Source organism: Anopheles arabiensis, chromosome 2 (genome assembly GCF_016920715.1).
Source record: "Anopheles arabiensis isolate DONGOLA chromosome 2, AaraD3, whole genome shotgun sequence".
Taxonomy (NCBI): domain Eukaryota; kingdom Metazoa; phylum Arthropoda; class Insecta; order Diptera; family Culicidae; genus Anopheles; species Anopheles arabiensis.
In genome coordinates this window covers 48,060,115-48,085,932 of record NC_053517.1, presented here as the reverse complement: position 1 = coordinate 48,085,932, position 25,818 = coordinate 48,060,115, and the positions used below count along the sequence as shown (strand labels likewise).

The 25,818-nt window shown below is 46.2% G+C and overlaps 2 protein-coding genes across 6 annotated transcripts in view; one reads left to right on the top strand and one right to left on the bottom strand.

Moving 5' to 3' along the window:
* The first annotated feature begins 297 nt into the window (after positions 1 to 297).
* On the top strand, positions 298 to 1,414 carry LOC120898615 (solute carrier family 22 member 5-like). The gene is made up of 2 exons (XM_040304693.1): positions 298 to 566; positions 662 to 1,414. The coding sequence occupies exons 1-2, from the start codon at positions 313 to 315 to the stop codon at positions 1,359 to 1,361; spliced, it is 954 nt and encodes a 317-aa protein (XP_040160627.1). The 5' UTR covers positions 298 to 312; the 3' UTR covers positions 1,362 to 1,414.
* A 1,937-nt stretch (positions 1,415 to 3,351) lies between these two features.
* The window catches only part of LOC120898614 (PH domain-containing protein DDB_G0275795), a 124,726-nt gene continuing 102,259 nt past the window's right edge, over positions 3,352 to 25,818 (bottom strand). For 4 of the 5 annotated variants that reach the window (XM_040304688.1, XM_040304690.1, XM_040304689.1 and 1 more), the window contains exons 7-18: positions 21,529 to 21,606; positions 20,581 to 20,637; positions 12,203 to 12,254; positions 10,923 to 11,125; positions 10,657 to 10,823; positions 9,855 to 9,936; positions 6,688 to 7,353; positions 6,338 to 6,494; positions 6,128 to 6,270; positions 5,793 to 6,043; positions 5,596 to 5,717; positions 3,352 to 5,424 (exon numbers count right to left, since the gene is read on the bottom strand). In XM_040304688.1, coding sequence (XP_040160622.1) covers positions 4,706 to 5,424; positions 5,596 to 5,717; positions 5,793 to 6,043; positions 6,128 to 6,270; positions 6,338 to 6,494; positions 6,688 to 7,353; positions 9,855 to 9,936; positions 10,657 to 10,823; positions 10,923 to 11,125; positions 12,203 to 12,254; positions 20,581 to 20,637; positions 21,529 to 21,606 — 2,697 coding nt within the window. In that variant the 3' untranslated portion in view covers positions 3,352 to 4,705. Of the gene's footprint in view, positions 5,425 to 5,595; positions 5,718 to 5,792; positions 6,044 to 6,127; positions 6,271 to 6,337; positions 6,495 to 6,687; positions 7,354 to 9,854; positions 9,937 to 10,656; positions 10,824 to 10,922; positions 11,126 to 12,202; positions 12,255 to 18,083; positions 18,801 to 20,580; positions 20,638 to 21,528; positions 21,607 to 25,818 lie in introns of those variants that run through there. The other variant, XM_040304692.1, reaches the window with a different exon arrangement.

The following is a 25,818-nucleotide window of genomic DNA, read 5'->3' as shown; positions in this document are numbered from 1 at the left end:
AAAACTGATATAGATCTCTAATCAAACGATATGCATGTGGTAGTGAAATTCTGAGGTTCGAAAACGATGTATGAAGATGATTCAACTACAATTTAATAATAGTCAGTTTACATTTACATTGCGTATCCCGAAGACCTATAACTAGTGACTATATTGGAATAAATTATTCCAAAAATAATTTCTATTGTCATAGGATTAAAATTACGACTCATCGTAGAAGACGCCCTGATAGGATACAATCTTATTTCAAATATTTTATCAAATTCCGTAAAACCTAAAATAACCAACCCCATCTTACAATACTTACCAGACATGTCCATCCTTGCTCATCTCAACAGCTACACAATAGAGTCACCCCGATGGCTTGCAACACGCGGAAACTACCGCGAGGCAATGGTGCAGTTCCGCAAAATTGCAACCATCAACGGCATCCGGGAGCTGGCGTTCGATGAGCGTGTGCTGGAAAAGCGTCTAGCCAACCATCGAACCGACAAGGTGTACGGACTCGCCTCCCTGTTCAACGGCTGGCGGATGGCGAAAAACACGATGCTAGTTATCCTGTGCTGGTAATACGCCTCTACCGACCAAACGTGTCGCTCCATACGCGTTCGATGTTCTTCTAAATGCCACTCTCTACATCTCTCTCTCTCTCTTCCTTCAGGACGGTGTGCAGTGTGACGTACTTTACGCTGGTGCTGCTGAGCTCACGCATGGATGGCAACCCGTTCCTTAACTTCATGTACCAGGGGCTGATCGAGGTGCCGGCAGCCTTTGCGGGACAGCGTGCGGCCGACCGCTTTGGACGGCGAGCAACGAACGCGATGGCTCTGTGCTGTGCCACCGCGGTCTGTCTCGTACTGGTGCTGATTGTGCGCGATCCGGCCAACGAAATGGCAGCCACGGTACTCACCACGTTCGTCAAGTTTTGCATCAGCATCACATTCTTCGGCGTTAACCTGCAGTCGATCGAGATCTATCCGACCTGTCTGCGGCAAACGGGCATGGCGGTCGGTACGATCGCGGCCACCATCTTTGGCATCGTTGGCCCGTACGTGGTTCACCTCGGCACCGAGTACGACGTGCGCTACCCGTTCCTGGTGATGGGACTTTCGTCCGCCGTCGGCATACTGGCGGCCCTCTTCCTGCCGGAAACGCTGCACCAATCGCTACCGAACACGATCGAGGAGGCGCAAAAGTTTGGCAAAAATCAACGCTTCTGGTCGCTACCGAAAGCACCGCAGGTTACTCGGGAGGCGGATAGTAACACCGACAAGCGGCACGACGGTTCCGATGCAAAGCCGGAGGAATCGATTCGGCTGACAGTACCCGTCGAAGGGGGGGAGGCTGTTGGAAGAAAATAAAAACACGCGCACCCGGAGTTTGTTCCACTTTCAGCGAGCTAAATCAATCAGAATGTGCGTTTTCTTTCCTTCGTTACTTCATCACAACACCACCGAATGTAATTGATTTTATATTTTGTATTTCCTTCACTTTTCAACCATTTCTTCGCAACGCATGATCGTTGTTCGCGCCGTGCTTCTAGCTAGAGCTTTTCATTCCATTGCCCTGCTGGCACTATCCACAATATTTGTCTCCCCATCATAGAGCAGTTAATTTATTTTGCTAATATAATTTGATTCCTCGGTTCTATCCATAAATATCTGTATAAGATGCTCTTGTCCTAGCTTTCGCTTCCTCATGTACTGATTGAATTCTCAAACTCTCATCTCACCTCGTTCGTCGTCCTGCTTCAGTCAGCCAACAACACACGCAGACAGTGAATAGGAGAGAACAAGCTTATTGCGTGTTTGGGTCAATTGAAATGAAAAGAATTGCTTACTATTTCATTTATTCCAAGCTCACACCGCACAACCTCAATGGCAGCCACACATCGTAACCGTTTTTGCTTTCTTTCTCCCCATTTAGCTCGGTGTCTCTGTTTGTTCGTTCGTTTTCGTTGTACGCGCCAATCGGAAGTATCATAGTTTGGACTTTTTAAATTTTTAAATATTAAATTACATGCTTAATGAAACCCTGACCAGTGTCTTTAAGAGCGGTCACGTATTCAAATTGTCTAATGTGTGTGTGTTTTTCTTTATGTTTAAATTTTGCATACTCGTGTTAGCGATTGTTTTCGTTCATTTCGATTTAATCTTATAATTTTGCATTACTTCTTCCATTTTCTAAAACATTTCCATTTAGTCTATGCAATAAGTGATTTGGTTTGGTTTTGGCTAGATTTTTCATTTCCGATATGATGTTCGTATTTGTTTCTCAACGTGTTCCTCTTCTTTTCCCACTAAGAATTGTTTACTATCCCATCGATATTCATTCTTACTGCATTCTTTCGATTATCACTTGCTTGTGCACAATCGCAAATTTTGCTACGGTACACAATCGCGTACGTACTCGTGCTTAGTCGGACTGTGTACGCGCCGTTTGTGTAATCCTTTATGCGACATTTGAAGAGCAAACAGTTCATTATATGGATATCCGATAACGATGATTAAAATGTGTTGCTTTTGAAGGGGCGTTTTTTGTTTTGTCTTTACATAAGCTACCTCTCCCGCCACTGTGCGGGTTGAGCAATCTGGTCTTTTCGGGAAGGTGGATCGGACGAAATAGAAAAAGCGACGATATTGCGGATTGCCTTGGATCGAGCTAGCTGTCTTAAAAATAGTGACTTGTGTGGAATGATTATTCGCAACCCTAGACCACAGGCTTCGACGATTAGTCCTAACACGATGAACTCTTTGCTTTACAATTAACCCTTTTCCCCTCCCGGCAAACCGATCTTATCGTTCGCCACGTGGGCAGAGGTGCTAAATTATGCTATACTATATAACCATGAAAACAGTTGCAATCCCCCCATCCGGTAGGAAAGCTTACACGTTTCTATGTACACTCTGGTCGAGAAAGATGGAAAGGCGGTGATAAGGTTGTGTAATCGTTGGCTAAAGTTTTGATTGTTTAACCACTTCCACTGGCTGGTCGAACCGTTCGGGACCGGTCGGGTAGAGTCGGTGGCCGAATCGGTATGCGGTAAGGTGAAGCGTATTACCTCATCGCAAGACGAACTAATTGCTTCGTCCTACTTCATTGTTCTAACCACACGCACAATCACTCACACACATCCCTCTGTTGCTACACTATTGCTTTGATTTCCGTATGTCAAAGAGTTTTAAAATGTACAATTTTCATCCACTCTGTTGTTTAATCGTATCGATACATACTACACGCGTTTTCGAAGCGCATCGTTTTAATTACACAATTTGATTCGTTCTCTGTTTTGCGCCTCGATCTGTCCCCGACCGGACAAGATTGTTGCAAATGACTTTGGTTTTGTTGTTGTTGTTGTTGTTGTTGCATGTTTCAATAAACCGTCCCACGATCCGAAATACATAAAGAATGCCCTCGCAAACCGTTGCGTGCAAGCACTATTACGCTTTAAATCAACGTATGAATAACAGCAATCAGTGATCAGCTAACACATAAACTAATATCAACAAAACCCTAACTAGAAAACGTGCGTAATCGTGCTAGTAGTAATGAATAGTTTCTCTTGGTTTCTTTTTTACCCTAGTCGCGTCCGCACTCAACAACCCCTCCAGTACCCCCACCTACCAATATTTTCTATTTCAGCTTCTATCTGCATTTGTTGGCCTGTTCGCTTGTTGTCTGTTTTGCAATTATTCTGCTCCGTCCGCGCTCCCTTAATGTAATAATGCTATTGCATTGGTGCTGACTGTTCTTTTCATGCTGGTTCTGCTACCGCGTTAGTTCGTTTGTCTGGTTCCGTTTGTCAAAAATATCACAAAATTTCCATTCCCATCCCGCCATCCCCCATTCGCTTACTCGTCACATACCTACTAGCCGCCACACGACCGTTTTATTCCGGTTCCGGGTTGATTTTATTTCGTATTTCATACACATTCGCGCACGTCAACAACCATCAATAACAATCACAAATCACAATATATCGAGCCTGGCACACGCATACATATATACACACACACACACACAATCCGGTGCCTACACTCGGTCCAGTGCCGCCCAACCTGTCCGCACTCACGCACTCTCATAGCGCATTGCCTTTGCACGCAGCGAACGCACTATCGCGTGTCCCTTTTCCACTCTAACACGTTCATCACACATCACACTGGGGGTTCTCCACGTGGTGGGTGTTCCACAGTCCTTTTCGTCCTATTCACTAGCTCGTTTGCTGATTGAAGCTGTCGCTCATCATCACGTTACGACCATCGCCCTCGCTTCACTCCCCCTTTTCCTGTACACTTCTTTGGGCAGTGTGGAGCATGTGGATGGGAAGCCTCAACGGTAGGAAGAGAATGTGTGAATTTATGTTCCCATTAAATCACTGCACGGATTCTTCGCTCGGCGATGCATTTTCTTGGTTGAAACTTATGGTAGTATACACACTGCTAGAACTAAGATTGTGCGCGTTACGCTGCGTGTTGCTTTGCATATACACACAGCAACGGAAAAGGATACAGCCTACTTTGGCCGGTGGAACGATACCGATGCCTGTCAACTCGAACACACCTCATCCCACTTACCGCTCGATGTCGGACGCCAGACCTCGTTCCGCTCCTTCGAACAGGTCCGGCGGTAGCAACGAAGGACAGCACGAAAGCATCCGCACAGTCGCATCTTCGTACGTGGTCATCATAGCGGCACGGACTGGCCGCTAGAGGCCGCCGCTACCCTTGGCCGGTCCGGACGAAAGGCTGCTGCTGCTAACACCCGAGTCGCTTGACTTTTCACTCAGTGCCCCCCCGCTGCTGCCGCCGGTAACACCGCCACCGCCCACCATTACCATGCCACCGCTACCATCGCTGCCACCACCGCCCAGCAAGCCGCCCTTCTTTGCCATCGTCCTGCTGTTCATCGTTTTGGACGAGCCGCGCTCGGTCGTACCGTTGTAGCGCCGGGCCGACTCGACACGCTTCAGTATCTCGTTCGAGCACTGGGCCACCACCGAATCGAGATTGTTCGTCTCATTGTCGGACAGGTGATGGTGGTGAAGGTGATGATGATGCGTGCCCATTAGCGTGGCCATGTTGCCGTGCGGTTGCTGCTGCTGCTGCTGCTGCAACGGCTGCAACGGTTGGCCGTTGTTGTGCGATTGTAGCTGCTGCTGGTGCTGCTGTTGAAGATGATGCAGCTGCTGCTGGTAGGAATGGGAATTGTGCGAACCTTGCGACGACGGTACCGGCGAGCCTTCGTAGCAGCCGGAGTCGCGGGTAAAATGCCGTCGGCCGAATGGAGACGTTTGGTGGTCTCCACCACCGCCGTTGCTACCATTGCCGCTGCCAACGCCACTGCCACCGAGACCGCCGACGTGATTCAACCGCAAGCCTTCATCATTTTCCGAGCTCGACCCGGCCACATCGCCATCGGACGTTGCTGTTTAATGAAGCGAAAATGCATATCGGGCCAGATTAATTATTTTGCTATTTTACTATCAGGCCACTCGGCCACCACGGTGCTTGAAGCGTCAGCAAACAGGGTATGCCACATAAGATTCGACCATCAAGCTCTGTACAATAAAGGGACTATCCCAACAAGTCAACTTACAGTCCAGGTCGTGCAGCAGCTGAACGGCGGCGAGTATCTTCGCCCGATGCTCCGTGTTGCCAATGCCAAGATAGTCTAAATCGGACGGTTCCAGCTCCTTGAACAGCTCCAGATCCTCATACCTGTCACAAAGCGGGACAGCAATCAAAAGCACATTAACGGTCCGGTCATTGCCCTCGTACGCTAACCGCACTTACCCATTGAGCACGAATACGGATGTGTACTCCTTGAGGCCGATTCGGAGCAGCAGCTCCTCGACGCTTGTCGGGCAGCTCGTAGGCAACCGATGCCGGCTCACCAGCTTGCCACCGTATCCCTTCAGCCCGGTCGTGGGCAGATCGGGCAGCACCTCAACGCTAATGAACTTGAAGTGACCCAATCGACCGTTCGCGTAGCCTCGCCAAACGCCGGACGCGTTCATCGACAGTACGTCGATTATGTCCCCTTTCTGTGGAGAGTAGGGAGTTGAGGAGAGTTGGCTTTGCTTCGAACACACAAACCACCAGCTCGTCACCAACGATCAATCACTCACCTTAAACCGTAACGCTTCCTTGTCGTACGGGCTCGGGCAACTGTCGACGAGTGCGATCGCCCTACAGATCGGCAGCATCGTGGTGCGATCCTCCGCCGAGAGGGAACTGTGCGGGCTGCCAGGCCGAACCAGCGCTTGTGTGCCTGCGTAGTACAGCATCAGGATAAGCATACAAAGCCATCGAAACGCGTTTCCTCCCATCTTACTTACTTGACCCGGATGCACTTGGCAAACTCTCGACCGAGCTGGCCGAATGCTGGAAGGTTTGGTCACTGATGCTATCCAAGCAGTTGCTGTAGTCACGATTGCTACGGTCCTTTCCCCCGTACAGCAGATGATCTTTTGGCGATGTTCGAGCGTCATTGGACTGGAAGTGAGAAAACATGCCATACATTGTTACTATTGGACGCAAACCAACTTGTTATTGGCCTTCCGGCACGAAGGACACTGTGTGACGATATATAACATGCCGATGTGAGCATTACTTCCTAATGCTCGAGGCAAAATCATCCTCATGACTAATTACAACCCGCATCCACCCGGTGCCCCGTTACACTTACGTGATGTACTAAAGCTATCTGTTGACTTATGCTTAAATTTTTATTGTTGTGCGAGACCGCCGCCGCCGACGACGCGGCCGAAGCCGCCGCCAGTGAGGACGTTAGATTGTTCCGGTTTTTGGCCGCCTTCAGGCTTTTCAGATTGTTGACGGTGTTCTTTGTACTGGTGCTGTTGTTGCTGCTGGCACTGCTGCTACTGTTGCCGCTGCTGCCGCCGGTGGTGGCGGTACTGTTGCTCGTGCTTGCACTGCTGATATCCGTTCCGGCACCCCCGGTACCGCCGAGCACCGACGGCAGATTGGCACCGGATGCACCACCGGAAGCGAGCGCTATGCTACCACCGACTGTGCCGGACGTGTTGCCCACCGAGCTGTTACCAACGGGCGCTGCTGCTGCCACCGCAGCGGACGATCCAGCCGGTCCAACCAAGCACGATGCCGCACTGCCGATGAGACCGGATGTTGACCCCGGTTGCCCCGGGCCGACCATACCACCGTCCAACCGCTTCAGCTGTTGATGGTGGTGCAGATGCTTCTGAAGCTGCAGGGCGTTCGCTTGCAGGATGTCATCGTACTCGGACGATGGGGTGGGCGATGGCGATGGAGATTCGTCGCCCAGACCCGCACTGAGCGTTCGGTAGCGGGCGGTGCAGTTATTCATTCCGATCTAGGTGAACGGGGAGAGGGAGCGTAAAATGGAGACAGTGAGCCGATTTAGTTGAAGAGCAAATCATAATTCCAACTAATGATAACGATATATACATGTGTATGTATAGTGGTCGTCGTCGTCGTCGTCATCGGATGAGCCCGGTTGCAAAGCTCATTGTTCCGACCGTACCGACGGATGGCGGCGAGAAGAAGCATTGTCGCGAAATGATGATAAATGGGTACGATGGCGAGCCACACACTTTACCCCATAATCCGTGCCTACCGACGAGCTAATCAGTCGTGGATTAGGATCGGATTTGGAGAACGCTCCGTGCCTAACTAGCAACCCCGAGCGTCACTAGTGACGGGTGAAAGTGACACCCTGTTCGAGAGCAAATGCTGAAGGATGCGCCGTCATTTTCGGTTTCATCTCACGTAGTCTGCTCATTATTTTCCCCCAAATCCTATAATTTGCACCGAAATGATGTACTCTTCTTTTGTGGCTTTTGCGAAGAAACTTTTCAAGGAGATTAACTTGATATCACTCTTCTCTAGCTAGAGCGTTCTTATTCCAAGAGTTACGAACAAACATCGCCCTGAGAGAGGGGCATGGTGAGTGTACTTGGAATTTAGTTAGATATTCTGAAGTCTTCATTTAGGTACACCTTTAGCACAAACATTCCATTCAATACAATTCAATTGAACTGCTTCTCAACATTCATGCAATTGCCATATTCAACATATTCATAACAGTTAAAAGATGCATGAAAATAATAAAGATTAATTATCAATCACTCAACTCAAGTAAGGATGGTCCCACGAGTTTAATAACCATCCCGCCGGAACACTTTCAAGTGTACCTTTATTCTTCCCCCCCATTAAGGATTCCATTGCTGAGAAAAGGACCTGCTTGCCATTCGAATGGATATAATTAAATATTAATATTCACTCTATCACTTGCTTATAAATATACCGCTCCCATCCTGAAGCAGGGATTTTCACGTGCCGGATACTATTGCGCCCGTTCCATTCTCAAAATGCGCACCGGCAACTTTTTCCACCCGCTACCCATTATACGGGCACGGATCAAAATAACCTGCCAACTTTGGCACTCGAAAGTCTTGGCTTCACAAAATATCGTTACCAAGATGGACGTTTTCTTTTCTGCGCGTCTGTTTTTGTTTTCACCATTACCACATCACCTTTGGCCATGTTTGAGTTTGCCCCGGGACCAAAATGCCTCGAAGAAATTCGCTCCGCTCAGACGGGTGCGGCAAAAAATTGCCTTTTTCTTGCTGCTGCGGTCGGCAGGCAGTACGCTGACGACGGTACAGCCCGCAAAACCTTTTCACTTCCAAGGATAATGATAACGTTTATTAAGTTGATAAGCACAATAATGGCATCCGATGAAGATGATGAGATAGCGCCACCGCGCGCGCAAGCCGCCCCGTCGTGGACTGGAAATTACTCCTAAATCCGCTACTTAGCTTTCGGGTATGCGCGCTTACGGTTGGCGGCGGTGCTTTTGTATCTCTTTTCCTCCCCGTTGTTTAAGCCGGGAGCCATCTTGACAGACGATGGGTTTTATTATTATGTTTTATTTTTACTTCCAATTCCACGGGTTCTCCTTTCCAACGGACACCTCCGAGGCGTTAGAAGAATTATAATGTGATGCCGTTGGAAGGGGGAGACGGGATGGTGGAAGATGGGTTTGACCGAGCAATACCTTAAACTACCAGGAAATGGAATCCCATCGACGCTGTTCATTTGCTGCCTGTCGGTAAGCCCCTTGGTATTTTGAAGTCCAATGAAATTCTAACGAAACGTAGCAAAAATATAAAACACTTCGGACTGGGCTCCCGATCTCGCAAGGAAACACCTTGTTTTATAAGATGCAAAAAGGAGAACCTCGAGCCATCATTAGTCACTGTTTATGATGCTAATTAAACATTGAAATATACATTAATAAAGTAGCTCCTTTCGTAATCATAGGTTTCGAACAGTCGCACACGAGCTCACGGGACCAACACAGGAGCAGAAAGCAAGCATAGAGAGAGAGAGGGGGGGGAGGGAGCAAGCAACACAAGAAATGAGAAAATTTGCATACAAATTTAAGCACAACGATGGTCTCCGAATGATGACCATTGTGATACACGTGGACACGAAATTTATTATTTTCCTGCGCAGTCATTAAGCTGATACGGGGCAACAGAGCAGCGACTCAGAATTCCCCTCACAAACCAACGCCAAATGCAAATTGTTATCCTTACCGATAACCTGGAAAGCGCAACTGTGCCTCTCCCGGTTTGTTTGCCTCACAGGTGAAAAGTTAATTACATTTGCTTTTTCAATCTTGCCACCGTGCCGCTTATCGCGCGACTTTCCGCACCGTACCACACCATTAGCGGAACGAATTTCCGGCACTTACTAATTTAATTCAACTTAGTCGCGAAACCCTTGCGAAATGAAAATGCTGCGGAGGGGCAGGGTAAAAGCGGTAAAAAATTAATCACTACTTACCGAAACCTGACTCAGCCGGGAGGTAACACTGTGTAGATCCGATATTGAACCGGCATAATCTCCACTTTCCCGATCGTGCGATCTACACAATGCGGGACGGATCAGTGTCCGGGGAGTATCAATCGCACCCGTCAGAAAAGCATTACAGGTATGAAAAAGAGTAAGAGAGAGAGAAAGAGAGAGATAGAGAGAGAGAGAGAGAGAGAGAGAGAGAGAGAGAGATTATAAAAATATATAATAAGAAACCATTTGTCTATTTGCCCTTTTACGGCATGTGAGAAAGGGCGGTGAGTTTATATCGATCACCTGTTGATGACGATGATAATGATGATGATGATGAAGCATCCTGCTAAATTTAAATTAAATCAAAGATTCCACAAACCACTCCAGCCATCGTTCAATGCGTTGTTTTTACCGATCTTTGGCAAAAGCGAACCGCACGCTGACGACTACTAGACACCATCCGGCATCCATCCAAACCACCCATCGCTGGGCCAAACAACCCCTAGCAAAGTTTTAATTGGACGAGCGTCGAGTTTGGATTGATTAAATTTAGAGTAAAATTATAATTACCGGCCAACACCGTCCCTGGCAAAACACCCGGCTGTCCCAATTCCCGACCCTACCCGAACGTTATTGGCTTTCCGAGCTCGAGAATGTAAACAACGTTCTTTAAATCAGTTAATGAGCTAAATCGATTTACGACCGCCCACCATCACCCACCCACCAGACACCACATTTCCATCATCATCATCAACAGCAGGGCAGCCGTTCTCCAGTCTGGAGCAAGGTTTGTACTTACCGGGCATGTTTGAGGGGTATGATGGTTGGAGGGTTCGGTGGCTGCTGGGGTACGATCAGGCCCCGCCGGGGACCCCGCTGCGGTATGGAAATATCACCCGCGGACCTCAACGATATCACACTCTGTGGGCCTTCCCTCCCGTTCGTGGTGTAGCAGACGCGGCCACCCTGCAAACACGTGGGGAAGCATAACACGATTTAGCATAATGCGATTGCCACATATCTTTTTTGGTTAGTTTTTTTGTTTGTTTGGTGCAATTGTCTTACCTGTATGGTAGCACTGGGACCTCCGCCACCATCGCCGCCTCCTCCACCGTCGCCTGCATAGCCGGCAGCACCGATCTGTCGCATGCCGGACATTAGGAAGTCGTCCGGATCGCTCTCGTACGGTGGTTCATCGTACCAGTGACCCTGGTGATGGGGCATTCGCATCACATTCGTTACCGCATCATCGTACATGTACGTGTCGTCTGTCGAATTAGATATGTTGGAGCAAAAAAACAAGAAAGAAACGATTGTCAAACGCTTCCCACTGTCTCGGTACGATTGATTGTTGCTGTGTCCCTCGTTATCCACTTTGGCAGCCTTTTGGTCACATTATACGGGAACGCCAGTATGGAAAAATGGCACATCAGAGCAGCGGCAGCAGCAGTAGGATTGCCGACCGGATATCAACATTCTTGATTGCATCCGATGATGCACAAATATTGAAGCCATCATGCCAAGATTTTGGCCTCGCATTGCCACGTTCGGTTCCGATTCGAACGAGGGTAAGATGTCATCTTACCGCTGCCAACTTTCTTCCAACATCCAAAAGGGAACATGAATGCGGGAAACACACACCACGGTGTGGAATCCAATTTGCTTGCTTTTCGTACACTGGGATTGCTCATTTTCGCAACACACCGACGTCAAACGCTTCTTCCATCGTGTCATACGTGTACCGATGGTTCCCCTGGGTGTGTGTGTGTGTGTGTGTGTGTGACGAACCGAAGCAAACCGCAGCAGAAAGATATATATATATATATATATATATATATATATATATATATATATATATATATATATATATATATATATATATATATATATATATATATATATGCAATGGAAAACAAAACAGAAAACCTGGCACCATGTGCACGAGGTGCACAAAAACACACACACACACACACAGCTCTAAACCAACCTACCAGACTTATGGCCGAGACGGCCATTGGGGTAAGAAATTAGATTCAGTGCACTGTGCAAAACGGTATAATGAACTTTCACCCCCTTTTTGCTGGCCGGGAAAACCCGTGGTATCGATGCCATCGAGTGCGAGAAAGTTCCGGGTTCCGGTCATAACAGGATTAGCAAAATGCTACTGCTGTTCCTGCTGCTGCTGCCACCGAAGGGACCCGAAACCGTTTGATGATTCTCCGAGGAGTGATCGGTTTGATTGGATGCAATCAGCCAATTCGTCTGCGTCGGCGAATCTGCCGCCCCCCGCTCCGTTGACACTGTACGCGTCCCTGTAGCCGTTTCTCCGCTCCACTTTCACTTACCTCTCGAGTCCCTGCTTAGCTGCAGCAGTCCTTGCCGAATGTCTCGGAGTATCTGGAACGAAAGGGCAGGTGCAAAAAGACGTCAGTGAACGCAGCGCAAATGATGGATCTGGGCTCGCACATACACACACAAACACACATAAACACACATACACGGGTACATACTCACACGGCCCAGAAAGCCTTGATTGGGAAGGAGGGTGAAAGGATAGGATTCCCGTGAGCAGCCACGTGGATGGGGTTCGATTTGGGCCAATTTCTGCTCTGCTTTCACCGACCCCATCCAGCACGACCATGGACGGGCTAATGAACCGGAGAGGGGGACATGTATGTACAATGGGGGCCCTGTGGGTTGCTTAGAAGTGGCTAAGGGTCGGAAAGGGGAAGCTAGAAGTACTTCTACCACTTGTACTTTTAAAGTGTTTGCCGGAACAGACGTGTAGATGTGTGTGTGTTAAGAAGAGGCCGGGGGTAGGGGGGGGGAGCAAACCGGGTGCTAGATAACGCATGCCGCAAGCAAAACTATTCTAACTCACTCCGCCAATCCTTTGCCTCCCTGTGGGTGAGATTTACGTGCCAAGGATTACATTTCGCTAATTCGCAAGTTAATCAATCACTTCAACCTCCTACCTACTTGATGGAATTGTTCTCTCGTGCTTTTCCTACACTGCTTAGGGTCGCTTTGCTTGCCAAACGACGATGTGCACGGTGACTCATACACAAAATATACAAACCACGCACACACACACAAACACTCACATACACACTCCATCGAACACAGCTCGGTGCAGTACTACCCCACGGTTCTTGATGAGCATGGTGCGAAAAGCCCAAAAGCTTCCCAGACTTTACTCTCATCCTAATGCCTCGGTCTCCATCCATCACACCTACCTGTGTGCGTGCGTGTAGTGCGAAAAGTCTAACTTTCAGGCGCAAAGGAAAGGCGTTCGGTTTTGTGCCCGTTGCGCTGAAGCTGGCGTGGTACGATGTAATAAACGGATAAATTAGCCCCAATCAAGCCCAGTTCTACAGTCCCTTCCGCTCCTCCACCATCATTACGGCGATTACATATTAGCGAATATTAGCAACTGCTCGAAAACAGAGGAGATCTTTTGCCGAGTGGTACCAACCAATCGGGGAGAGCGGTCGGAGGCCCTTATAGGGCTCAATTCTTGGAACCCGTGGTGTGCTGATAGAATGTTATCACCGCTAGTAATTTCGGCCTCGGATAGCAACGTGTTGGGCATGTTCTCCCGTGTGGTTACCGTTTTGCTGGCACGAGATCGTGTGCGCTTCAGCATTCCTGCATGATTGATTAGGCGGCATGCATGGCGGCTGCTGGTAATCGGTGCTGGTGCTGGTGCTGAGCTTCAATCAGATCAGACACGCAGATAAATCAGCTAGCACTTCTATCTATCATCGGTTGATGGGATAGTTATTAAATTCGTGTTTGAAGAGCACCTCTACCTACAATGAGGCAAGAGTGATTTTGTCCTGAGCTATGTATCATGGTTTGATGATTTATTTATGATGGCATTGTTTCTGCGCACGTTCATTCATCATTCAACATCAATAAAGGTTTTTACAAAATGAGCCTCCAAATGGGTTTACGATTTGTTATAAGTTTCAACAAGAGTTGTCTGTAACAATTGAATTCCAGAAAACACAGGAAATGTACACATTGGTTTACAAAGCTCTTGCGAACAAACTACCCGCAAAACAAATATTTCCATTTGCTTTCGAAATACTTGTTTCAATAATTGTCCTTCCCCACACAATAAGCGCTTGCCGTTTTGCATTGTTAATTTCTCATTATACCTGCTGTGCCGTGCTGGTTGCTAAAAGATATTAAAAACTTTTCCTACCCCATGATTGAAAATGTGCCCTAAACTCCCGGCGCTCCCGAACCGCTCGAACAGTAAGTCAAGTAATTTGCAAACCATAATGCCCTAATTCATATTCCAAACTCCTGCTGCTCCCGATGAAAGATGGCCCCTTTTTCCGGTGGGACACCTGCGTCTTCAGCCTGCGCCGAGCCATACCGAGCGGTTCGAGCTTGGCAAAAACCGTAGTCCCTTTGCCATTCTAGTCTGAGCATTGACTGTGTGACTGAACTTTTGTGCGGCCTAGAGAGCACCGTAATGGCCACATTCAGGGTAAAATGGCGACGGAGCGAACAGACATTATTACAAATCCTCAGGTGCAACTTGGCTATACTCACTCGTCCCTGTACTATCTGTTTCCGCAGTGGCCCGCATCTCAGCGCATCTCCACCGTGCGTACTACTGTTCATCGCTGGTCCGATAATCCTTACACCCGAAAAAAGGCTCCCAAACCTAATTATTCGAGTCGGCATCGCTATAAAACCGGACGCAATCCCCCAAGGGCGGTCGTTTCTTAAACCTAGACCAAAGTTAGCATCGGACGCAGCCAGGAGCCATTCCTCCTGGTTACATCGTGATCGGTTAATATTCCAACAGCGAAACAACAAATGACTACACAGGGTGGACGGTGGGAACACGGTGTAAAAATAGCCGCTCGGTGCCCGTAAATCATTGTGTCCCCTTCGTTTTGAAGACGCAACTGCACCGAAACTCCCTACTTTTCCGACCATGGTCGAGTGAACCAAGCGACTAAGACTGTGGCGACAGTGGCAACCGCCACAGCAGCAGTCCAGTTTAGCGCTCCTGGCAGCGGTTATCCAGCGTGTCGCAGCCACACCGTTATTACCACCTCGTTGTAGATATTTTCGGGTTTTACACTTTTCCATAAATAATTTCGGGACATTTACAGACCCGTCGACTGCAGATTAGTCATCGGATCGTTGACTCCGGTGGTTAACGCCGCGAGGCGACCCGTTTCTTTCCGGCTTGAGTCCTTGCTCCGGCTGTACGCCGCTATTTACCCCACAGCGAGACTAATGAAGGTATTTTCCTTTAGTCTTCTACCCCATTGGCAGGCAGCGTGAGGAGGAAATGAAATTATGCTAGGTGGATGTTACACGACTAGTTGCTTCACCTTAGCGTGCAGGATTGGCGACGGTGGCACCGATCAGCAACACCACCACCGGCAGGCATACCCGACCGATTCAACGTACACGCCGGTGCCCCACAACTCCGGGGGTCGAGGGTTTACGACTCCCGGGAGATTAATTCAATCCTAGCGTGATTTAATGCGGTTGACTTTGGTGCAGTTATCAGCACGTTTTACGTTTATGTTTGCACAGTGCGGCACCGCGGCGCATTGTGGACTGTGGCGAGACCACCCTTTGTGTGACACGTTTCACGTAGGGTGTGTTTGCAAAATTCAACCGTCCGTCCAGTCCAGTCCAGTCCAGCAGCAAACCGTCCTGGTTTTGTAGTGTTCGCGCTGGGTTAGCGCTTATGCTGTCATGTCTGAAATTGAAGCAGGCACTAGATGGAAGATCCTGAGCAAGGCGCAAGGCAAGTTGCTAATCAAATCTTTCCTCTCCCCATTTTATCCACGCCGGTCAGCTCGTGACCTGGAGTTGATGGAGCGAAAAGTGAGACGAGCATTGTCATCATCATGCGACCGTCGTAAGTGGGAGACCGGACGATATGCCTGGTTGGTGGGTGCGTTTTCAATTATCGGTCAATCAATTCGATTCATCCATGATGTTTGTTTGTGTATTTATGGTTCTGCTTAGTAGGACGGTTTTGTTAAAGTCGTACCCTGAGGTGCCATGGTGATGGTTGGAATTTGCTTGAGGAAAAGATGAGCCATTCGGTCTTGTGGAGTTTTGTGTGCTAAAAATCATTCTCAAGCAAAAGGACAAGCTGATTTGATTTCAGTTTGATGCGGCACGTACGAAAATGCCACGAAGATAAACAAAACATCAAACTTATACCAAATTGCAGAGATAAGGTATGATCTGCTAGTAGGATATGGCTTGGTAGGAAGAATGTTAAAAATGAAGTTTTGATTAAGATGAGGTTTAAGAAGGCGAATGTGGCCAATAGACTTTAAGTCTCTGTTGAAAATAAATTAAGCAACAAGAATAATGTATCAATTTATGTGATGTAATTTTGAGGACAAATTGTTAGTGGAATATACAAAAACAAACAAATGTCCTCCCAGATTTGTTATGGTATTTTTGTAATCATTTTACAAGCTTTATGCACTGTAAATCCATAGTTATTGTACATAATTAGAAAATCTAATAATGAAGCTCAGATTATATTTCAATTTTGGATATTCTACAACAGCTTTTGTTTTGAAGATTCGTTTAGACATAAAGTGCTAAGGATCCGATAGCTTCGGATTGTTTTGCGTAAAATCACTTCAACAATTCTTCGTGTAATTTGTTTTCATCATCCACACAACACAAAAAATGATACAATGTTGCTATGCTACAGTTCCCTTCCATCCTCTAAACCACCAGCGTACGTTTAATTTTGCATTTGCAATATCAACACTGTCCCGTTCGTCGTGCTGCGCAAGATCGTACGCAGGATATTGAACACGCGCGAGGCCGACGCTGCAAATTTTCATGGAAAACGAGAGATGATGTTTTCTTAACCATTTAGCCACCGAATGGGCGCCAACCGCGCCCTGCACATCGGATATGGGGGCGTCAGCCCGTGGTACAACGGCGCTTATAGACAGTTGAGCGAAATTGAAAACTGGAACGTTTCGTGTCTCTTCCGCTTGCAGCGTATATAGCACCGTACGATGGAAGCTGAGTGTGCAGCCCAGCCTCGGTGGGACGTGGGAATATGAAATCTAATAAAATTTCATTATGAGATCAAATTCGCTGCAGCCCAAAATGCCCTGGCGTGGGGTGCAAAAAAGAAACTAGTCCACGATGAGCTGGCATGGTGGACGTCCATCCCCATACACAATATACAAATACACATACACACAGCTCCCTCTCTCTCTCTCTCAAACACCAGGAGGATAGACGCGGATGATAGCAAACCGGGATTAAACGAATAAGGGGAAATTCAAACCAACAAATACTGCTTCTACCTTAGTCTATCTAGCGAAACACGGTGGGCATGCAAATATACAGGGACAAGGCACAGGACGTCCACGCAGTACGGTGCGCGTGTTTCTGTGGGGAGAAAGTGTGTACCACAGACCACCGGTATGGGCAGGATCGAAGACACGAGGTCAGAGGGTTCTACCCCTAGACTACCACTAGACTACCACCGCTAAGCAGATCATTCCTATTTACACTAGGTTTGGAGGGGTTTGATTGTGGCGCAAAGCATTTTGGCGTCCAGAACACACCTCTCCGGGAAATGTTGCTCATGAGCTAGGGAGAAAGTGCACAACACACGGGGAACGATAGCATGCGCACACTACTGTACCACGCGCGGTCAGCAATACAACAAAAATCACTAGCAACTGGGAAACGGACCCGGGTACACCAGTGCACAGGGAACGTAAAGGTACGAGCGTGGACATGAGAGTATGAGCATGGGAGTTCTTGATAATAAATTGTGTACAAAATACCTCCACTGGGGTGCCATAAACACACAGCCTTGGTCACTCTCTCTTTCACACACATACACACATACACAAGCGCGCGACTTGGCCCCCGGGTGCATCCTGCTTGGTCCGTATTCTGCAATGGGGTGTGCCCGCCCAGTACACGAACATGATGGGAAGTTTTATAGTACAAATGGTTCATACTATTGCCTGGAATATATTGCAGTGCATTCCGTTCTTGTTGGCCTCGTCTAATGTTCTTTTATTTTATCATAAACGATAGTACACCAACATTAGTCGCATGTGTGTCTTTTACAGCGTGATGTAACGTTTACTATTCGCTGCATCGCGTTTTACTTACTCTTTTCACTTTCAATAAAGTGTAAACTAGCTCGAAATTTCATCGGTTAAAACAAAAAATCATCTTTTTTCTGTTTTCGTTTTATTTACTCAGCATGTGGTTCACATTCTCAACCTTTTCAAATGACATTCTACAAAACTTTCTACCCCACTTGCTCTAAGCACTTCAGGAAATGAATCATACGCTTGATTTTTACCCGTGTTTACAAACACACACTTATAAACAAACACACACATACACACACGCAACTGTTACATTGAGAATCGTTTGGTAAAAAGCACGACAACGAATGACGCCACGAGAGTGCGTCTACACAAGCTAGAAATCACGACGAAGAAAGGGCGGGAGGACGACACAGTTCCTTCATGTAAGAAAACATTTCACTAAATAGGTAAATTTAATTTCTCTCGAATGCCAATCGACTTTGCATTATCACCTGTGCGCAATTTTGATTAACCAATCGTACACGTGTTTGTATTTGTAACATTATTATAACGAGGCCCGTTCCTCTTCCTCTCGGAAGTGGCTAGCCATTTTTTTATGGGTTTTTGGTTTTCTTCAATAACAACCCTCTAGCTCTAAACAACATTAAAACCCTCCAATCCAGTTCAGCAGTGTTTGGCTGCTAATTAAATTCTGTTGAAATAGGGGATGTTAGCCCCTTTTTATGCACGCTTTTCATGCTGCTGCTTTGCATCGGAAGCGTCCGGCAGAAGCACCTTCGACCTCTTAAAGCTGATCGCTGCGAATCCAGTACGGCGAGTTGGAGTTGGAATAGTTTCGCTGGGGCAAGCGGGGCGCGTGTTCGATGGTGTTTGCGGTTAGTTTAGGGTTAGTAGTAGTAGTAGTACAGTGTACGCGTAAAGCAGTAGATGAAAGAAGAAAAACAAACAAACAAACATAGGTAAAGAAAACGTGAAGCACCACGGTATGCTCTATGCTTTGTTCATTCTACACTAGGATGCCGCCATTCTGGTTATGCTATCGGGATCGGGATCGTAGGAAAGGGGAAAACCAGGATGCCGAGAGCAATGGGATGAATATAAGTGAAAACTATAGTTTTTGCAAGGTTCATACCACCACTATGCTATGCTATCAGTTTGCAGTTGCTCTTTCCGGGATGCTAGAACTCTAGCTTGCCAGGTTCTTCCATCCCATCTAGGCTCCATTACACTCAAACCCACAGATGCGGCTGAAGAGGAGCTATGTTTCAAATTTATCGCCAACCTAGCACACTCTTTTCTCGCCCTGCGACCGAAGCTACCGTAATTGATTTTACAAATGCACTGCAACGGAAAGCGTCCGTTGGTGGGCCTACGTAAACAGCTAAATCCCAGGCCTACAAAAACGTAGCATTACGATTACGGTCGAGCCCGAACGCTTTTTGTGCTCGAATGTTTGGGGATGAAGTTTTGGCCGGTTGGCCAGTCATCGAAATTTGCACAGCGCATGGGTAAAATTGCTATAAAACAACAAAATGGGAATCATTTTCATTGCTCTGCTTTTTATGAGCATGCCATAAAAGTGAAGTAAATCACTTCATCACAGCAGGGAGGTTGGTTTGTTGGTTTGTTTCAAGCTTATAACAAACGAACAATTTTATCACACACACAAAATGTTTACAAAAAACGCTGTCAAGCCATTTGTTTCGCTGTTAATAATGTTCTATTAATTTAGCTTATGCTTCGTTTCAGCATTATGAGCATTACGCTAATTTTCTCTCTTATTGTTAAGGATTGAAATGAAATAATGTTTTTCTTTATTATAATCTTATCTAAAAACTGCCCTGTAACTCAATTATTATACAACAATAAACGTCATAATACTGTGATACAACTGTAACTGTCATGTTGTGTATTTGATCAAAAGTTACTTACGATAAGTTAAAACATAAAATACCAATAAAACAAACATACATTTGTGTGTCTTAATAACATCAAGCAAAATCAACTATATGACAATGCTTTGTTCTCCATCGCAAAATTTCATTACAACAATTAACTGACAACAGCACAGTGGTGATAAACAAAAAGGACACATGTAAAACAAAGCTGCCTTCAACCAAGCTATTCTGATGGCCTGCAGAGAATGAGAAGCTTTTTTGGCAAATACACCATGACGTACTTGGCACGAACGGAAAGAATGAAAATTCGAAATTTAGTTTAAACAATTTTTCCCAATGCAAACGATAGCAAGCTAACAACGCCAACACATGTTTATAAAGTCCAAAAATGCCAATAAATAAACAAAGAAAGAAGAGAAAAAACAAGCCATCTAGATGAAGCGTGGTTTGGAGCGCTTTGGGAAACAAAACAACCAATCGAGTACGATCCCGTAATGATCAGATCGGTGAAAATGCACGGTACTGTTTGGGAAAAGCAACGTAAGATTTATCGTTCTGCTGCCGGTTCGCCGGTGCAGTTGGCATACACAGCACGCCATAGGAGCACAACTGGAAGCTCAACAAACAAGTAACGAAGTAACCGAAAACAGAACGAGGGAAAACAACTAAGGAGGAAATCTAAAACTATTAGTAGCATGCACTCTAGCCGAACGCACTTACCTCTTCGTGTTCGCGTTGAAACTTTTCCTTCTTCCGTAGCGCTTCCTGTATTTTTAGCTGTACGCAAGTTGCGGTTGGGGTTATAGAAAGGAGAGAGAGAAAACACAACAGAAAGGAGCCGCAGAAAGCCCCAATCCGCAGGTGTGGGGGAAAAAGAAGAATCAAACAAACAAAAATTAGAACGCTAAATTTAAAAAAAAAAATCGTTGACGAGCGAAGAAAGTAGAAGGGAACGAAAACGCACTAGCATAACTAACGATAACTGGGTGGAAAGGCTAGCAAAAAATGCAAAGTTTTAACGATAAATGCCGTGAAAACAAATGAGCTGGTGAAAAGTTTCAAGTGTTTTCCCCACGGTACCAAGTAGCGGGAGGAGAGATTTGCCATCAAAAGTGGCAAAGTGGCGCAATGTCACTCTATTTTCTGCCGAGACTTTATGCCTTTTTTTCACCCTCCTGTGCCATCGCCCGTTCGCTCATACACATTGGCCTGCTGCATTTTCTAGGCGTTAGGTTGCGCGTTTCACGTCCTGATTGTCCAGAACGATTTGTTCAGCGGTGTGGCTGTGGGTTGGATTTTTTTCCTTCTTCCACCACTACCACTACTGTCCCTTGCGGTGAGTTTTAATTTTACGAAACGAGGTAACAAGCTTGAAAAATAATTAAACGTGCTTTGAGCGTAGCGCGAGCGGGCAGAAGGAGCGGTGCCGCAAAGGTATGTTCCGAACAAAAAAAAACGCGCGCAACGGGTGCACCAAACAACGCTGGGCGAGTGAAAAGAACTCAAGCAATTTCGGAACATTTTTCACTACTCTGTGTTCGCCCGACTTCAAAAACTGAAGCGACTGAAGCGCCCAACAAACGACTAAAGCGCTTAATAACGCGGTCGCCGTCGAATGGAAATTAAACTGCAAAAGTCGCACCAACGTACCCGTGCTCCCTTACTTACCCTCTGTATGGTTTCCTCGAAACTTGGCTGCGGTCCACCGCCATTCATTTGGAAGTGTCTCAGTCTTTCGTTCTGTGACTGTGGAAAGGGAAAACAAGAATGCAATCAGTGTGCGAAGGGAAACCAGCAAATGCTAAGTAGAAATAGAGAGAAAGAACACACACACCGAACTTCCACCACCACCACCACCACCATCATTGCCACCATCACAAGCCAACCTACAACGCATTGGGTCATTTTTCAAGAGGTAGCCGGAAGTGCGCCATGACGCAAAGCGGCACCAAACCGCAGTCACAGCAGCACACAGAATCACACCGTCAAAAATGGACCGCCCCAACCCACCGTAAAAGCTAAAAGCGAATCTGACCGGAAAGCTAAAAGCGAAGCGAGCGCTAGTCGAAAATAAGTCTCGTTTTTCCGCATGCGGGCGCGCAAGCGAAGTTGGACAATTTGCATAATAAATTAAAAGTATTTTTTTAATTCTTGCTGCTACAATCAGCTCCCTTGCTGGATTGTTTGCCCGTCCGCTCTGCCACTTAAGAAATGCACGTTCTCTGACACGTCTTGAAGTCATGCGGCCACTTTTCGTAAAATTTTTGTTTTTTTTGTCTTCGAGAGTACTACTACTACTATTTGTTTTCCACGCGGGAAATCGGGTCTTTATTTTCGTGTCACTTTTCTTCCCGCGTTGATGAATCGCTTTGCACCACGAAACCGGTTTGTGTTTCCGATGGCGAGGCTAGCCTATGACCGGCCGAGTCACTTCTCATTTTCTGTGAGCAATCCTTGCGCCACCGCTAAAGTGAGCGCACGCGATTGTACTTTTGTCAGGTTTTAACACTTTGCATGCACTTCCGGTGCAGCACCGCCACGGTTGCTAAATTAAGTAGTACGGCCTAGTGGCGTGAGACGTCAAAAACGTGAAAGAGTTGGGTTTTTTTTTTGGATCTTTTCGCAACACAAAAAAATGTTTATTTTACGAACGTGTTGTTGAACGAGACATTTAATTTGCAAACAAATTATTTTATTTTCTGATCGAATGTTAAAGATGCACATTCAAAAATATTGTAGCATGACAATGTATTCCTTACGACCTTGTATGTTTTGAACTGAAATTTCAGCCTGTCAGTGGTTGCGTTTGTATTTTCCGTACACTCTACACAAATTTGATGCATTTGAAAATTCTTTTTTTCTGTTTGAAATGAGTTCAAATATCTTTAATATCTTTCCTTTACCTTTAGCTTACCTTTAGCTTCTGCAAACAAAAATGAATCATACCTGTGCTCAACCTGATCAACCTGATCGATTCAGCGACAAAATTGTCGTTTGTTTTCAGGCTTTTTCTGGCTTATATAAGCTAAACTGAAAACCTTGGGCTAGTTTTGTGTATTTTGTATGAAATGTTGACATGATTTCAGCCGCCAATGGTCAACTCCATATAAAAACTGGCTAATATCGTTTAGCCCGTCAAATCCACATAACCATTTCAATTAACATCTATTTTTTAAATAAGGAAAACATTAATACAACTTTGTATTTATAAAGCAACAAAAAACATAGAAATTTAAGTTTAAAATAAACGCATTAATGTAAGAAAGGAAAAGCGCTAGTGGTAGTGAGAGAGAGAAATAACGGTAGCGAGATCAGGAGAACGAGAGAGAACTAGGAACGAGTAGCGAGAGAGAGAACGCGCAGGTTTAAAATCGGGAGCGCGGGTTAAGCGCGAGGAGTTGAATTCGGACCGCGAAGCGAATAACATGTTGTGAACTGAAATCTAAATAAAGCGTTATTTGTCTAAACCGAATAAAAAACTCCACATTAATATATTACAATTTCAACGTTAAAAATATGGTGCTGTATTATTAATTAAACTATTCATTATTGAGTCATAATATTTCAAAAAGACTCAACGAATACAAAAAAAAACCATTTTTCCTTAAATTTTGCTTCAAACTTGAAATGCTCTAACACATTAAATCTCAATTCGAAGGTAAAGATTCGTGCAATAAAAGTTTAATGAGCAGAAAACAATTAGTAACGTTTAAGTCCTACCGCAAACACGAAGCAAAATTATTCACATTTCATGACAACCCGCTCGGCTTTAATAACGCTCTTCATCTGCGCAACTATCATCTTCTTCGCGTAAGCTGTCAACCGATGAAAAGCACCCGAGCCTACTGGCGCCGTCGCAATTGTTCGCTCTTTAGCCATTCATACCCAAACACTTTTCATCAACATTTTGCTACGCAAAATAACGCCAGAATGCAGTGCACACAACGAATAACAAAAAAAAACAGCAACCCCATCTACCCACCCAGACTGTTCCTGTAACGAGCGCGATTTTACGCTTACCGTCTGGTCAGGGTCTGGTAATTTTGATGTCGTCTTTGATCCACAAATCTTTACAAAGAACGGGCAGGTGAAGAAACACTTGAGAGTAATCAACAAAATCCTACCAACACCATCATCAGCATCGTGCGCCACCACACGCCGTCAAGCCGTTTTTGTCTCTTCGCAGACCGATGACTAGACACACCGATGGACAGTTGCCCACAGGGCGACTAGGTACCGGGCATCTCAAGGGTGTGTGTAGGTGTGTGTGTGTATGTGTATTTTGCTTCACATTTCTCGGTACCAGCTTTCCTGGTACAATTAACCACCAAGCGTCTCCATTGACACCAGCGATAAAGCCGCCGGTTGACGTTATGCGACATACGGCGGTTCATCCGTCATCCGTCGTCTTGCATTCATCAGCATCAGTTGAAGGGATGGCACGGGTCGAACAATGGATTCTGCTATCCACTGATGATAGTGATTGCTCCCGCAAACGTCTAGGGATACGCACCCCATTATGGGCAGCAGGCGTTGTTATGAACAATGGTTGCAATATTATCCTTCTCCACTAAACACTCAGATGCGTTTTCATATTTGAAAGACATTCGGTTGAAACGATTTCGGATCTAGAGGATTGAAATAGAGCTTTTTTGCGCTCTACGTTTTTACTGAATGATTTTGAAATGACGAACACAACCAAAACGAACAATGAAGAAGACGAAAAAAAAGGCTTCCCTATCAAGAGACAATTATGGCTTAGTTTTATATGCAGATATTTTTAAACAAATATGCTGCATTCCAGACTGGCAAATAATTAAAAATATTCTATTTAAAAAATGTCTATCACATCAACCAACTTCAACTACATGTGTTGCTTCAAAGCCTCCGCTTCAGGTCAGCAGCTGCGCGACTCTTATCAGCAAACCCGTCTCCGGCTCCAACAGCTCCCACGTGTATCATTAAATAAGGCAGGGCTCGGATGAAAAGGCAAAGTCCTTTCGCTCCACCTGACTGTTGCATTGTCTTCCATAGCTTTCGGTGGTACGCTCGTTAGCTTTAGCGAGGAAGAAAAATACAATCAAGTGGCGTGTCTTTCCCCATTTACCCCATCACTATGACACACTCGTGACAAAGTTCACAAAACACTAAAATATATGACGGTAGATGTTGTAACCTAGTAATATGACGCCTTCTCCCCCACGACCCACATACACACCTATAGGACCCGCAGATAATACCCGTAGTACACCACGCTGTTTGGGTAGCGTTTCGGTGCTTGAGCAAGGTGAAAGGGCGACCAAACTGTACAAAACGAAAATAGTCCCACGTCTGCAAGCATGCCAGTAGAAGGATGCTTGCCCAGCCCTGCCAGTGAAAGCAGCGTTAAGAACAGTGAAGAATCACAATGCAAAAGGGTTAACGATAGGGAGTAAAACCTCAAACGACACCGCGACGGAAACAGGCGCGCAGATCGTACTCAACGAAGAAGGACTCGTAATTATGATTGCTATCGCGGCTCGCGTGCGCGGGCGCGCGCGTCACCACGGTTCCTTTGCACGGGGGAACATGCACCATGCCCGACAGCATCTCCAAAAATGTGGCAAGTGAAGTTTGAGAGTGATGTGCCTTGCTTGTGTTTTTGAAGCTCACTGACACGGCAGGGTGTATGCTTCTTGGCAACGAGCTCGGTTGGCCCGGTGTGTTATCTTGGGTAGCAACAGGGGAGGCATAATTTTGAAATTTTTATTCACCACCACAATCTCGTAACCGGGACACATAAATATGGAACGGAATGTTGATTTTCGGTACCACACCAGCACACGACTGCAGCGGTCGAGAGAAGAAAGGAAAGTCGGTGGTGGTGCAAAGATAGCACCGATATGATGAACGGGGCAGGGTGCGATGAAGATCTTAATTAGATTGAATTTTTCATTTCATGCACGCCTGCGTTTTGGA

What these genes read in the sequence shown, in the direction of transcription:
- LOC120898615 (XM_040304693.1), top strand. Translation starts at nt 313, where the DNA reads ATGTCCATCCTTGCTCATCTCAACAGCTACACAATAGAGTCACCCCGA. An exon ending in ATGCTAGTTATCCTGTGCTG is followed by an intron (nt 567 to 661) that starts GTAATACGCCTC and finishes CTCTTCCTTCAG; the next exon opens with GACGGTGTGCAGTGTGACGT.